The sequence below is a fragment of the Chrysoperla carnea genome, chromosome 5 (genome assembly GCF_905475395.1).
Source record: "Chrysoperla carnea chromosome 5, inChrCarn1.1, whole genome shotgun sequence".
Taxonomy (NCBI): domain Eukaryota; kingdom Metazoa; phylum Arthropoda; class Insecta; order Neuroptera; family Chrysopidae; genus Chrysoperla; species Chrysoperla carnea.
Window position 1 is genome coordinate 50,013,859 of NC_058341.1, and position 16,223 is coordinate 50,030,081.

At 29.8% G+C, this 16,223-nt stretch overlaps 1 protein-coding gene across 1 annotated transcript in view; it reads left to right on the top strand.

The window, feature by feature from the left end:
- Positions 1-6,969: 6,969 nt before the first annotated feature.
- LOC123301219 (lachesin) overlaps positions 6,970-16,223 on the top strand; it is a 173,760-nt gene continuing 164,506 nt past the window's right edge. Inside the window, exon 1 of the mRNA XM_044883954.1 lies at positions 6,970-7,024. Within this exon, the coding sequence (XP_044739889.1) occupies positions 6,970-7,024 (55 nt within the window). The remainder of the gene's footprint in view (positions 7,025-16,223) is intronic.

Below are 16,223 nucleotides of genomic sequence, written 5' to 3' on the forward strand. Positions count from 1 at the left end.
GGCTATACGTTTTGTGTGCAAGAACATTAACGTTTTTAATTACCAAAATTACCTGTATTAACTCTCCAAATCGAAGCGGTAAAACTTCTGGTTAATCCATTCTAATTTTATTTCTTTAATTTATGCTTGAAAAGGCTCATAGGCAGATTAAAATTTTTTTGTATTTGCAGAACGGGAAACTTCCATTTCAGGATTATTTGATTTTTTTCATCTACTGAATCCTGAATATATGAATTACCCTGAAAGTTATATTTATTTAGCATTTTAAACTTTTTCATTATGTTTTTCCTTTTTCGCGTATTATACATTTTGTATATCGAAAAGAACATTTTCAAACAAAATAGCATATCTTCTTTTTAGTTTTAGATTTATACTAAAATTTTCAGTTCTCTCTTTTATTAATTAAATTTAAAATAAACTATATTATTTGTTTTATAATAAAATATGAGAGACGCTTTGTTTTGTGTATTTATATATTAAAAGTCTAGAGACAGACTTCGTATTTGACATACATTTCAGGGGCCAACATAGAACCTAATAATTGTATCAAAACCTCACGAAAACAACGCCACGAAATACTTGATTACAAAACGGCTGAATTTTCAATAATTTTCTTATTAAAATTAGGTAGGGATGAAGTACATCTCTTGATAAAGTATACACATCAAGAGGAGTTGTTATTGAAATAAATACCACAATACTCGAAATAAAATTTTATTAAATTTTTATTTCGAATATCGTGGTATTTATTTTAATAATTTTGTCTCAACCTGAAGTCAAAAAAAATTCATTCTTATAAGAGGAGTTGTGTTTACTACGTTTACGGAATGCAAATACAGAAAACCTGCGAAAATGGCTGCTTTTAAAACTATTGTAATCCATCAGCACTCTCACAAATAACTTTTGTTTTTCAAATGGTATATTGGCTTGAAACATCTTTATATATTTTATCTCTTTTCGAATTAAGAATTTTTCAAATTTTTTCAGCCTATCTACAGTTTTTTCCGAAAGTCCTTCCGAAATTTTGAGAATTTTTCTCATTTCGAAAGTAAACGTGCAAGCAAAAAATATTAACTTCGTAAATTTTCGGGTCAGTTAGTGTCAGTTTCGTTTCGTTTTCTTAGTGATGAATATATTATGAAATTAGTTTAAATAGGAAGAAGAAAATTAGAATTTAATTATTAAGAATATTTCTCAGCTCTTATATTTTACTCTGAAACATCATTCAATAATCACGTAATCAAACTATTTTTAATTAGCTAGTACATTAAAAAATAAATTTATATAAAATTATATGTACAGGTTATATAAATCTCTCAACACGCGACTAAAGATAATTTTCTTTTTTCATGTCTTTTTAGCAATTTAAAATATTTCCTAGCCGTTTAGACGTTGCTTACACCTTACTAGATATTATTATATAATATAATAATACTAATGGGGATTAACCTCCATTTCTTTGACATATACGCCTATAACAGAGGCCATCCACATCATTATTTGTTAATATTTACATTACATATGTGATATGGGTGGAGTAGATTACTTCGTTCTTATCCAAGCGACGACAGTGTAATCAATTCTATCGCCCTCATTTATTATAGTTGTTGACACTGCCGCTGCCTGGATTCGAACCCGTAACCTAGTTCTAAGTAAACAAACGGTCAAAGCGCCTTAGACCGCTTGGCCACTCAGGCTCTATTATTATATAATAATTAAAGAAAATGATGTCAAATCATTTTAGTGCGCCTGCTATCTTAATATGATTTAGTTTTATAAATAATTAAGGCAATTTTAATCAGCAGACTTTCGGTTGCGTTGGTTTATACCACCGCTATCAAGGGAAAAAATATCCAAATTCACCTATCTTCAAATAAACTTTTTGAGAATGCCTAGCTCTCGTACCATTTCCCTTAAATAATTGTCAAATACTACACCTGATCCTAGACCTACTTATTTGCGACTGAAATGAGAGATGAATGAGGTTCACGGTTTGTTAGTGTATATTTTATTTATAAAATAAGTTAGCTGGTGGATGAGTAACAATACGATTTGTTTCGTTTGTGAGGATCGTTATGTTTTGTTGTGGTGACAGTCATAATAATGAAACCAGAAATTTTCTGAATTAAATAAGTACATATTCAAATAAACCAGGTGTCTCTGATCACCGGTGCATCCCTTCGGAAATAAAAAATATTTCGTTCATAGGAAAATACACAGTTATCAAGTAGATCGACTTTCTTGAAGTGAATGGGCTTGCTTCCAGCTTTCGTTCCAGCATTGAAATGTTTTCTTTTTTTTTAAACTGATACTTACAACAGATGAAAAATAGCGTTCTGCAATTTCAATGCAGAACCAAAAAAAAAAACGGTGCTATAAGTTTGGCCGCTATGTGTGTGTGTGTGTGTGTCTGTCTGTCTATAGCACTGTAGCGTCCAAACGGATGAACCGATTTCGATTTTTTTTGGTTTTATTTGAAAGGTAATTTAATGGAGAGCCTTTTTAGTTATGTTTCAAGTGCTGAATTTAGTTTTCCGTACCCGAAAAAATACTAATAATTTACGATGATCTTCCAAATCGGCTCAGTTTGGAAAATGCTTAAAGAAAAAGGCAATTTAAAGGTGAGTGTCCTTAGATATGTTTCACATGCGAGTTTAGGGTTCTATTCCTGAAAATTCGTCGGGGGTTTTTAAATTTTGTAAATTTCACTTGTCGAAAAACTGATTCCAACAAAAGTTTTTCTTTTATTTACAAAAATAAAAAGAAGTCAATAAGTGGTAATCAGAAGCTAAATACTCGTCAAATTGACAGAAATTTAATTTCACATTAAAAGCAATATTTTAGTGGCGAGTTCGTATTATATTACCTACCCATTATCTCAATAAATTCCAAATAATTTTGCTTGATATGAAACTCATTAATTTATGTTTTAGCTCATCTCTTCTTAGTAAAACATACACAATCGATATGACAAGTATAATTTTCTGACGGACGAGGAGACTCAACAAAGTAAGAGGGGTTGTTAGGGTCGTCTGAGATACCCGGTATATAAATTTCTTCCATTTAAAAGTACATTATATAGTATAATTTAAATAAATAGTTTGTCTTATTTAAAAGACAATAAAACAATTAAAGATATGTATATTTTATATCAAATATATTTTATAGTAATTCTTACATACCTACAGGGTAATAATTATCTGAATGGTATCCGTGATATTTGATCAGCGACAATTGATCAACAACAACTGATCCGTACGAAAGTTTGATCGGCAGCAGGTGGTACACTCTTTGGCACACTATTTTTAGTGGTAGTTCAATTACAAATAAAAAAAAGGATAGCCAATCATGGGGACTATTGACGGAAGTGCAAACTTCAAACTGTGGAATAACTATGTTTTTTTTTTTTTTAAATTTTTTATTTAATAAATAATTAAAATTTCATAATATAAATAATGATTCTTAACTTAATCACTCTATTTTTGTTTTATAACTTGTAGAAATTGTTTTTTACTTTTTAGTTCAAATATTTACAAAAGCGTGTTTTTTTAGCTTTTTCAAGTTTTATTAAGAAAGTAATGTTTTGATTTACTTTTTTTGCTGAATTTTATGCTTACTGGACAGTATTCATTATTTTAGCTTCAGCAGGAAGTATCGTCACACTTCTCTCCGTTAGTTTCGACCAAATGAATTCGCCACCATGAAGCACTTGAATACTCTGTATAGTTGAAATATACCTTTATATGTTTTACGATTTCGTATTTAGTACTTAGATAGTAAAATGAATTGTGGAAAAGGATAGGAGGATATTAAAATAGAAATAATAAAAGGTAAAGATAAAGTGAGTGATACGTATTTATAAACCCATAAGTACCTACTACCAACAAGAGTGAAGTACAAAACTATACATACAGAGTAAAGTGAATTATATATCACATCTTTGAGGTGAGTACCTACAATGAGTATCTAAAATAATGATGGTGGAAGTTTTAGATTACTTGAAGAAAATTTAGATAACTTGGTGTACATTTTTTTTATTGTTATTATATTTATTTCTTGTAGATTTAATATCGCCGCTTGGATGTTTCTAATTTTTCTATGTTATTTTTATTTTGATACACTAAATTTACAGTAAATTTACATACGTTTGAATCAAAAAAAAAAAAAAATACCCATAAACCAGAAACTGAATTCGCTTCCCACCAACTCGCCCTTATATGCTGTAGGTGTAAAGGAGAAAAAAAAGTACAACCTTTTCAACTCAATGACGAATTTTACTTTCTTTGACAACATTAATACATTTTTTAACTTATTATTTTTTATTTGTGTACAAAATTTTTGTAGTTTATGAACATCAGAATCTTTCGATTATTAATAATATTTATGATGTGTACACTAAAAATACAGATAACGGTAAAAGTTCAGATTAAGCACACTTCTTAAAAATCATCCTAGCACGTCAGGAAAGTAGATACGGACTATTTTTAACTATTAATTGTATAAATATAATAAATATTCCTCAAACAAAAGAAAATTTAAAGCATTTACAATATTAATACAATCAACTCTCCTAGAATGTTCCTTAACTTTTTCAAAACGTATTTTGAAAAAGTTAACATAATTATTAAATTATTTTTAATTAAATTAGTAAAAAATCACAACTATATCATTATTTATAAAAATTATTTGACAATACAATGACATATCTTCAGCAGATATGTAACTATGCCAAACGTAACGTAATTATTTAAAATTTATATCATTTTCTGATAATTCTAAAATCTTGCTAGGCATTTCTTGTTATGTGAATAATTGACGGTCTTTTTCTTGTAAGCATTTTGTCATTAAATCGAATTTTGGTAAAATTGGTAAAAGTTTGAGTGTGTTAAAGAAAAATCTAGTTTCTTGAATTTTGATGATATGACCAGTACAAATTTTTTTTTTTATAATGTTGCCAAATTCGACACACAATGTAAAATTTAGTCAAGAAAAGATTAGTCAAAGATTACAGAAAGTGGCATAAAGGTAATCTAAGATGACCACTCACAGATGTGGCAGCCAAATAACGCACGCCATACATATCGCTGTAATGACATGATCTGACAATCCTACCTGAGACATTAACGTAAAGTGATTCGATACAATTTTCTATACAGAATTTTCAGTAGTGATTCAACAAAAAACATTAAAATATAACAAGGGCAAAACTACATCACTACAGGCACTATCATCAATTCATTTTTCCATTAAATAGTTAAATAATCCTTATTGATTCTTCGAATTTTGTAAGCCTTAAAGTAATAATTCTACTTTGAAAATTCTATGAATTCATTTTATATAATACTATTTATAGTAGGTAGTACTTTTCTTATACCTATCAACTTTTCGTAGAAATATTTTGTTTTTCCCGAAAATCACTATCAAGCAAGTGAAAACAAACAATTGACTGAGTTAATTTTTGAAATATTGTTTATAGACTTAATATATGTTACCATGTATACATTTCATTTTTTTACGCCTTGTAAGTAAGAAAAGATAGCCGATCATAAACAAAAAGTAATAAGAGTACCTTTCTTCTCACTTTATCAGTGTAATAAACAAACACATACATATGTGCAAAACATGTATACTTGATGCTAATTTGTTCTTACCTAATTTACGCCCCCGCGGGTAAACAATGATGTTTACGAATAAATGTTTCAAACAAATGTTTTTTATCAAACGAACATTTTTTACATTTATACTTTTATACAAGTAGCGTATACTCTGAGCATGGGTGGATGGTGCGCGCGGTAAATAAAGCAATCATTTTTATACGACTTAGTCATGAACCCAGAAAGAAGTTCCTATCATCTTAAAATGAATTACTTTCGATTAATTCTCATAATAAGAGGGATATTCTTCTGGGATTAATAGTATAGTCTATCTATCCTCCACGCCTCTTTTCTGTGCAAAATAATCACGTTTGAATAAAAAAAAAGATAAACAAGCAAACATATAAATAAATAAACTGCCCTTGATACATAACCAATAAAAAAATAACTGGATTGAATGCCTGAGAGTCCGAAAATTTTCTTGAATTAAGAAAATATTTACTTGGTTCCTTGTTAAAAACAGATTTCCTTGGAACTAGTTAGCAATTGTGTGCATGAATGAGTGATTGTAGTGAGCTTTAATCTTTGGACATTCATTTTAGTAAATAATTTTTACAACAGTTAATTTGCTAAGTCCACTTTATTTTAAATTATATTGATACGTGTTTCGGGTTTTTCGAAATGTGTACTTAATATCACAGAAACAGCTTTTATATACTAAAGTTTGGTCATTATTTTAAAAACAAAATTTGTCATATAATTATACAAATAAGTAAGGTAATATTACAACAAGTTTTATATCACTTGAGTCAAAAATAAAATAAAGCAAATAGAAAAATGTCCATTTCTACGAATTTTAACAAAAAAAAAAGAAATTTTATCTGAACCATCCTTGTTCTTATTAATTTCCAAACCTTCAAGCACATCTATGGCCTTTTTTCTCAATATGTAATACCTCCAGTTTTGGATTGGGTTTATGTCCTTCTTCCAGTAGATAGGTAGTAAAGGCTGAATCAGATTCCCTTTTTCAGTATGATTTTAGGTATTCCGATTTTCTTATTTTAAATGATCTCCCTGATTGTCCTATGTAAATATATATTGAAAATGGGATTTTCAACAACTAACATACAGCCATACACCAAAATTATTTTCTTTTATTTATAATTCTGCATATTCTTTCAAATTAAATCAGCACACCGGATAATTGAAATATCTTTCGGGTTGAAAAGTATTATTCGTGGATACGAGCATCTTTTGATTAATTTTAAAAAATAATTGAATAATAAGTGCAGAAAAGTAAAGGAACCGAAATTTAGACGTTTTAAAATCAACTCTCGAACACATTGTCAACTCTCGTGCCAAGTGATAGTCAATGATGGAGATATCATCATTAAAGTGTCGCAGTAGCCCCATAGTACAAGTTAAAGAAGGTAAGTTTAAGTAGCCTTTGCTTGGTATGAATGCTTATCATTGTTATCCAAGATCCTACATAATCAGAAAACTATTCGTGTGCCCTCTAAACGTCATATTACCACAATTTGTATAGCATGTAGATCGTATAGTCGTCATTCAAGTATAGCAGACAAACCGGCAGACAGATAGACATATTTACAGGACGGGAAAGAAAAGTGTGCGATTTTAAAAACTCTGTGGATTTTTCTAAATCATTTTTACCAAAGTATTTTCATACCATCTTAAAATTCTTAAAAGGCATTTAAGAAAATATTGTGAATTGAATGTTTAAATTAAGTGTCTGTGTTAATTTTTAACAAAATATAGTTCAGATAGTTGGATCATTTGAGCAAAATGTTAACATATCCTAACATGAGATAATTGCAATTAAATATGACATTTTTAACACACGTAGCATGGGAGAAGCGTTTGAAAATGACCATCTTTTTAATTTTTTACTGTGAAGGAAAGTTTCCGTTTTGACATAAAACTGATATTTTGAAGAATATTATACTTAGAACCATTAAAAATAAAAAGTAAAATTATTCACTGATTTATTATGTTATCATCATAATTTTAATTCTCATATCTCTTTTCTCATCTTATCTTATATCAATCTCTCTTTTACTAAGATTTATTTTACAAAATATAAAGTATAAAATATAAAATTTCTGATTGAAAATTTTTTTCTTGATAAAAATTAGCCTATTAAATAGTAAAATGGCGTGCCATATATATACGTGTAGCATGGGTAATAAGCAAATAATTTTAAAACCGGAATATGGGGAAAGAAATGCCTTAATTTAATAAATTATAAGTTATTCGGAGCTAACAAATTATAATTTTTTCTTGTGAGTTAGAGAAAGACACCCTACCAGGGTAATAAATATGGGGAAAGAAAAACCTTAATTTAATAAACTATAAATTGTTCGGATCTAACAAATTATAATTTTTTCTTGTGAATTAGAGAAAGAAACCCTACCAGGGTAAACGATCATCAATACTTGTAGCACTGAAAAAACGGAACTGAAAGTAGGTGGTTCAAATCATGCGGAATATTTACCACATTACAAGCCTGAATTGATGTCACCTTAAGTACTGAAGTTAGTTTTGAGCTAAGTTGAATTGAGTTAAGTTATTTTTTTAGATATTTTTTTCTGGTAATAATTCTGAATACAGAAAAATTTTTCTCAGAACCCCCCGCCAGATCTCTTTCCAGAACATTTTTCTTCTCAAAAGTACCAAAATTTACTAATGAAACACATAAGTTTAATTTCATGCGAATTAAATGTAAACAAAACGTCATACGCAGTATCATGTCAAAACTAATTCGTAATTCCAGCGTGCTTGTTCCACTCAAATGAGCCCTCCTCTTCTATCATACATTGTTCCAGGTATGTACGTGGTGTGCCCACTTACCCACTGGACTCAATTACCTCAAATACATCTATTTGTTAACTCTCGAACTAAAACAAGGGGTGTAATAAGTTTGACCGCTATGTGTGTGTATCTATTTATCTGTGACATCGTAGCGCCTAAACGGATGAACCCATTTTAATTTTTTTGGTTTCGTTTGAAAGGTAATGTAACGGACAGTGTTTTTAGCTATGTTTAGTTCAAGTGCGACTTTAGGGTTCGTACCCGAAAAAAACAAAAAAATTGTTGACTATCTTCTAAAACCTTTAAAGAATAAGGTAATTTATTGGAGAGTGTTCTTATATATATATATATACTAGCGGCCCCGACGGACGTTGTCCCGTAAAAACGTAACTCCAATTCATGAATACCTATACTACGTTTAGCCTGTCCGCTAAACCCATCCCGCTAAACCCCAATTTAACTCCTATTTATTGGAGTGGCCTGACCTTCGACCTTTGGCCTGATCTTTGATAGTAGAGCTCGCTGCGCTCGCATATGGCTCTAATAAATGCCTATTGACAATACCTGAATACTATTAAAAATACATAGTACACATAATGTGATATGATTTATATGCGCTCCCACCATTTAATGAAATTTCATTTTTTTGGTACGGAGCCCTCAAAAACAGTTGTACTGGACCAAATTGTAAATCTAAACCATCCTCGAATCCCCTTGAACTCACACAAAAAATTTCATCAAAATCGGTCCAGCCGTCTAGGAGGAGTTCAGTCACATACACACGCACACAAGAAATATATATATTAAGATATATATATATGTTTTAAGTGCGAATTTAGGGTTCCATATCGGATGAAATTTGTCGACGTTTATTAAATTTTGTAAATTACCCTTGTTTTAAAGCGTTTTCAAAATCATACATCTCTGCTGCACTCTGTACATTCACACATTTAATACTAAAACTATACTACGTAGGTAAGATATACGTAGTATTAATAATACTAAACTAAATAATTTAAGTTGTTTACTTGTACATATTACATAACAACTACAAACTTCTTTAGTTTAAAGTCAAAATAACTACGTATTCAAAACTAAGTCAATATTCTACGACATACGTACGTACCGTATACGATATGTAAAGCTTTACTTTGCTTTCTAAAGGTATACGAAGAGGGTGTGAACGTGTAGAAGAAAGATGTTGTCATCAAGAAAGTGTAATATGTGGGAATTTCTATTATATATTCGAGACGTTTTTGCATAGGTGTGTTTGATCAATTTTTATGTCTGGTCGGTATTCTTATAGTACAAGGTATTTTCCGAATAGGAATGGGTAAAGAAATGAGATTTGTATGTAATATGTTTTTTTGGAAGTATTTTTTTTTTTTTTTTTTTACAACTGCAGCTCATTTTTCATGGTAAAGCTTTGCCAATATTTTACATATTTTATTGTCTTTGATTTTATTATAGCTTAATTGGTAAACAAACAAAAATCAAAATTCAATTTCTATACGTAGGGACTAAGCTCACAGTGAAGTAAAAATCCAATAAATCTGGACAAAAGTACTAGCTGCCTAGGCTTTGTTTTATAAAATGCCTAGAAAATAATCCTAAACGAATTTTTTCTGCTCCATAGTTTTATTTGAAACATACCTCTGCTTGAGCTACATTCCTTCCTTTTTTCCCAGCTGAAACATAATGCAATCGACATCTGAAAATCAGTACAATTATAATCAGTAGAACATGCACTTTTGACATAAACCATTATTAAAAATCATTCATTTATTTTGCAAAACGCGATTAGCAACAAAAGAGTGCTCATGAAAAAGTTATAGTGTCCTGACGTTTTCGCTGATTTAGTGCATACCAGACGTTATAGGAAAACAGCTGTCGATTGCACATAAATGTATTTCTGTGAATAGATATTTTTTGTATGGACAAAAATTATATTAGTTTGTAGATTCTTTTTAACACCTTTGGCTTTTAACATCTTTCTTGGATTTGGCCAAACTGTCAAACGGTTAAAACCTCAATTTTCTATATCAGCAAACTTATGATGGGAGAGCCAGGCCAAACATAATTTGAATTTACTAAAGCTGATCATTTAAGAATTCGGTATAGCAGTTTTGTATACAAACATACTCCGGTCAGTTAACGGAACGAACAAATAGAGGTCAGATATATGCTATCGAAACGATTATGATTGCCGTGGTATTTAAATGAATTTACTAAAACCGAAAATTGATATAAAGGTTGTATGTTTTATACAAATAACAGGTATGATTGTCAGTCGGTTAGTTGTTAGAACAGAGCTGGTTAGTCATCCCTAATGTATGCATAATAAATAAATAAGATTCAATTCTGACTGACCAGCTCTGTTCTCACATTTAACTGATTGACTGACCTAGTTGTTTTTTATATACAACATACAACCTGTATAACAATTTTCAACTTTAGTAAATTCATTTAAATAGCACGGCATTCATAACTGTATCTTATTTATTAATTGTACATACATGAGGGCTGTCTGGCTTGACTGACCGGAGTATATGTGTGTACACAACTACTATACCCAATCCTCAAATGATCAGCTTTAGTAAATTAAAATAATTTTTTTGGCGTGGCTCTTAATCCAATATATTTAGCAACTCTCCAAATTACAACCTAACATATGCATGCATGATCGTGAAAGTACACTTAACCATACCAAACTATATTTTCTTCTATTATTACTTTCTATAACGTTTCCTTTTCTTACAGAATGTCAAGCAAATAATGAAATGCATCTTTAACTGGATAATATTTTTCTACAGATCATTCACGAGGGCGAATATACTATATGGGGACGATTAAAAATTAAACTGATAATCATTTGAACAGACGCCAATGAATACGTGTAGAAATACCTCGAACAAACTGGGTTGATATGTTCGCGTTCTTGTTGATTGCAGAATCTTCTTCAATTAATGAATGACAAAATGATTTGTTTTTAATATTTATTTTGCTCAAGTAGACAGTGTTGAATTTCTAACTTTTTCTTAAGCCTGTGAATTACAATCCGAGATAAATATTTACCCCACGGGTATTTTGCTCATACAACCGATCTGAAAGTAATAGTTTGATTCAAAAGTTCAACAATTTACAGATATACGAAAGTGACTTAATTGTTTGTATAACATCTTCATATCTTATTCTATCGTCATGTTTGTATATATATTATTCACAAACAAGTTCACACTGCTCATATTTGTGATAAAAACTTCATTTTTGTATTATGAAATCAAAAGTTCTACATTTTTTATTTAATTTTTGTGTACGATTTATACAAGTCCATTAGCTCTAAGATTATTCAATTTATTCCCTTGATTTACAAAAGTAATATGCTTGAGGACAAGTTTATTTACTGCATAAAATAAATAATTGGTAAGTTTATGACCCAATTAAAATGATTTTGGTCTTCGCAAAAGACAACATCTGTATTCTATGTATAAGAAAAATAGTGAAATTTTTTTTGAAAGATCGGTTACGTAGTTTTTACTTTTTAATCGACTTCAAATTCAAAAAAAGACGAGGTGATCAATTCGACTGATTTTTTTTTTTTTAATTGTTACCTCAGAATTTTCAACTGTGCTAACCGATTTTGATGATTTGTTTTTATTTGGAAGCTGGTGCTGCCCTTGTTCCATTTCTATTAGGTCTAATTCTGACAATACCCTGCCAAACGATTTCAATGATTCTTTTTTAGTGACAAATTAGTTAGTGTACTTCAGATTCATTAACAATCATAAAATAAATAAAAAACTTTTAACAAAAAAAAACCCGACTGCAAAAAGTAAAAAAAGAATAAAGTTAAAATAGTTGCGCGGTATTGTAGAGCTAAAAAGTAAAAACTAAATCTTAATATATATATTTCTTGTGTGTGTGTGTATGTAATTGAACTCCTCCTAGACGGCTGGACCGATTTTGATGAAATTTTTTGTGTGTGTTCGTGGAGATTCGAGAATGGTTTAGATTTACAATTTGGTCCAGTAAAACTGTTTTTGAGGGCTCCGTACCAAAAAAATGAAATTTCATTAAATGGTGGGAGCGCATATAAATCATATCACATTAACATACTATGTGTACTATGTATTTTTAATAGTATTCAGGTATTGTCAATAGGCATTTATTAGAGCCATATGCGAGCGCAGCGAGCTCTACTATCAAAGGTCAGGCCAAAGGTCGAAGGTCAGGCCACTCCAATAAATAGGAGTTAAATTGGGGTTTAGCGGGATGGGTTTAGCGACAGGCTAAACGTAGTATAGGTATTCATGAATTGGAGTTACGTTTTTACGGGACAACGTCCGTCGGGGCCGCTAGTATAATATAATTATTGTTATTTTTGGAGTCGGTGTCAGCCAATGAAAGAACTGTGACAGAACAGTTAACTTGGCTGACACCGACTCCAAAAATAACAATAATTATAACTACATGATTTTATCGTTATTTTTTTAGTGCATTTTTATTTTTTTACTTCTTCAAGTCGGTTTTCTTTTCTTCGGTAAGTTTTTTTCTTATAATGAACTATCACATATGAATAAAGAAAAAACGTATAATTATTCCGATACTCAACAGTAATCAAATTTTCAGGATTGAAATACATTCCTAAGTACATTCCTGTATTGAAATTCAATGCACAATATGCGTTCGTTTATGTTAATGATATTTTACTTGAGTACTATAATAAGTTTATTTCGAAATGAGGTATTATAAACTTTCAGTTCCTAAGGTATCATTTACATTCATTTTAATGTAAGTACGTATTGAAAAGTTGATGATGAGGTTTACATTTGTATTATAAATGCGAAAGTAAGCATGTTTGTGTGTTTGTTTATTACGCTTTCACGCTTAACTAGCGAAAGGTTTTTAATGAAACTGTACAGCAATATAGCTGATATATCAGAATAGTCAATATAAAATATTTCAAGGCCATCTTCTCTAATATACTCAATGAATAATTACTATTATACATTTTAAAAAAATAATATATTTTACCTGTGTAAAACAATCCCCACCATTACTTCGAGTGTTATAGAAAGGGGATAAGCGAGAGCAATCTTTATAAATATTTACTTGTAAACCCAGCGAAGCGGGTGGGTATCACTCTAGTTTATATTATAAATGATATCCCTAAAATTTCTTCCTCGAAAATAAATGCATGTGGGATGCAAATGTGAAAGAACATTACATATAATTCAGAGAATTTATGCGATTTTAAAGAAATTACTTGAAAATTATTTATTTATAAAGAGACTATAATCTGTTGATATGGTGTCTTATTTTAGATAAATTATTATTATTGAAATTTCTGTTAAAATCTTATCAAAGTTTGTCTTTATACAGTATTACAACAAATAATTTTTGATTAAAACTGTTTATTCCACTTGTGCACACTATAGGATTATTGTAATCGAAAAAATAGAAATTTGTGTATTTAGTAGGAAATGCAATACATTCCCGAACGATTATGAAATTTGCTCGCCAGCCGAGGCCTTCTACATGTGCTTTTGCTACAAAATGTATGCATTATTATTTCTTAAATCATTAATAATAGCGACTAGAAAGATTAATAATAGAAAGACAGAAAACCTGTCTGGTATTTTAAATGGTTACCGAAATGAAACAATTAACAGAACAGGAACGTAAATTTTCCCGTAATGAATTTATATTCCTGTACTTTTATTTATTCATTGCTCGGTAACAATTTAAAATAACAGAACAACAGGGCGTCAAAGCGCTAATTGAAAGTCGATATTTGCTTAACAATCTCATAAAAACTATTTTGACCATGCCATGAATCTATTTTGACTGGCTTCGGCGTGATGTGTGTGTCTGTGCGTTCGTATCTCGGATATTTGAAAAAAGCTACCCCTCTTTGTAATTTCTTGTACTTTCTTGTACTTTCTATCTTTGAATCGAGCCCCTCCTCCCCATACAAACCGGCAGATTGACATACTTCCGTTATCAGCAATTTAAAGAAGAAGGCAGTGAAAACCTGTAGATACTCCATCACCGGTGAGATGGTATACATCATATAATTGTTTTTTCTTTGCAAAATCCAATAGGTCTCCATAACTCCTCTGATAAATGAGACATTCTAATGTATCACCGTTTTACAGTCCTTTATAATCCAGATTACTGTGTTAATAATTTATATTTCTGTTTTGTTTTTTCTTTCCATGCTGCATAATGTTAAAAAATCAAATATTTACGATGTATACATGTCGTAGCCAGATTATAATTTCAGTCATATTATAATCTGATTAGTAAGATTAAAATTTGTTATCCAAAAAATGTCCAAAACGGGATGGATTTGCCGTCAAAACCTCTCTAAATCCTTAAATATTCAACCTGACTCAGCGGTCTTAGAAAGTACTGGCAGGATAGGTTTTTGGAGGCTTCTAGGCAGTCCAATTACGATATAGCTGAAATTACAATGTGAATACGACATATATAAAGCTTATGTAGAGTAGTGGTCGACTTATATAATAAATTATATGTCAAAATATAAATAGGTATATAATAATATTGCCTATTATATTATATATTTTATTATACTTGTCATCATATTTTAAGTCAAAAAAATACATTAATTTTTATTTGTTTATATATTTTATGCATATAAATAATATTAAAATAAATAAATAAAAAATATTATTAATAGGGAACTGTGTTCCATGTTGCATTAATCATGACTCATTTATTATAAAAGTGTATTTTTTTGTTCAATTTATTCTATGTTGAATTTAAACTTTTTTTAGATACAATTACATTATATACAATAGATACAATTTTGGATATCAAAATTTTTGAAGTAGAAATGTTATATATGTAGCTTTAGAAAATGGCATAAAAACTGGTTTTCAACCATATTTGAGGTCGGATTTTGCCTCGATTTACTTAAGTTTTTTACAACGCAATCCCTAAGAAAACTCAAGAAGAGACTTAGTCTATAAAGTAGAGAAAAATGGTATACTCTTTTGTTAGAATTATGTTTTGGCAATTCTGAAGACTCAAACCTTTAAATATGAGCCCTGAATTAATTTCAATCGTCTTTTTTATACCATGTATATATGAAATATATCCAGGTATACTAAGTTTAGTCCTTTATCTCATGTATATTATCCAATATATCAAGTTATATTAAGTTTAATCTCAAGTTTACAACGCTTAAAAATATCGGTAATAAGAACAAAATTTTGGTATTATTGTTCAAAAAATCACCTAATTAGTACATTTCTGGCTGTCCGTCTGTCAACACTCAAAAACGAAAGGTGATATCAAGCTGAAAATTTTATAGCGTGTTAAGGAATATCAGTTATGTGTGTGTGACACAACAGTCGTGTTACAAATACACGACTGTGGAAATCTAAGATAAATTATCTTTCTTTGCTTACACGACGTAAAAAATAGACGATTACATAATAAATATTGTCTATACATCATATTTAAATCATTAACTCCGTCAAAGTTTGTTTTTACTTGTTGTTAAGATAAACGAAGTATCCATAAAATACAACTGTTATATTTGGCCAATTAATGCATTTAGAGATACAAAACCCTAACCAATAATTTAGTTTTGGAGTTATTCGCCGAACTATATTAAAATTTTTAGTTTTTACAATTGAAATTGAAAAATACACAAAAATGCACTGCAAGTTTTATTGAAACGTTTGTTCAATTAGCGCATCGTTTTCAATCCACCAATCCTCTGGAGCAGGCTGACCAAAAACCAACGCTTAGAAATGTTTTAGAAGG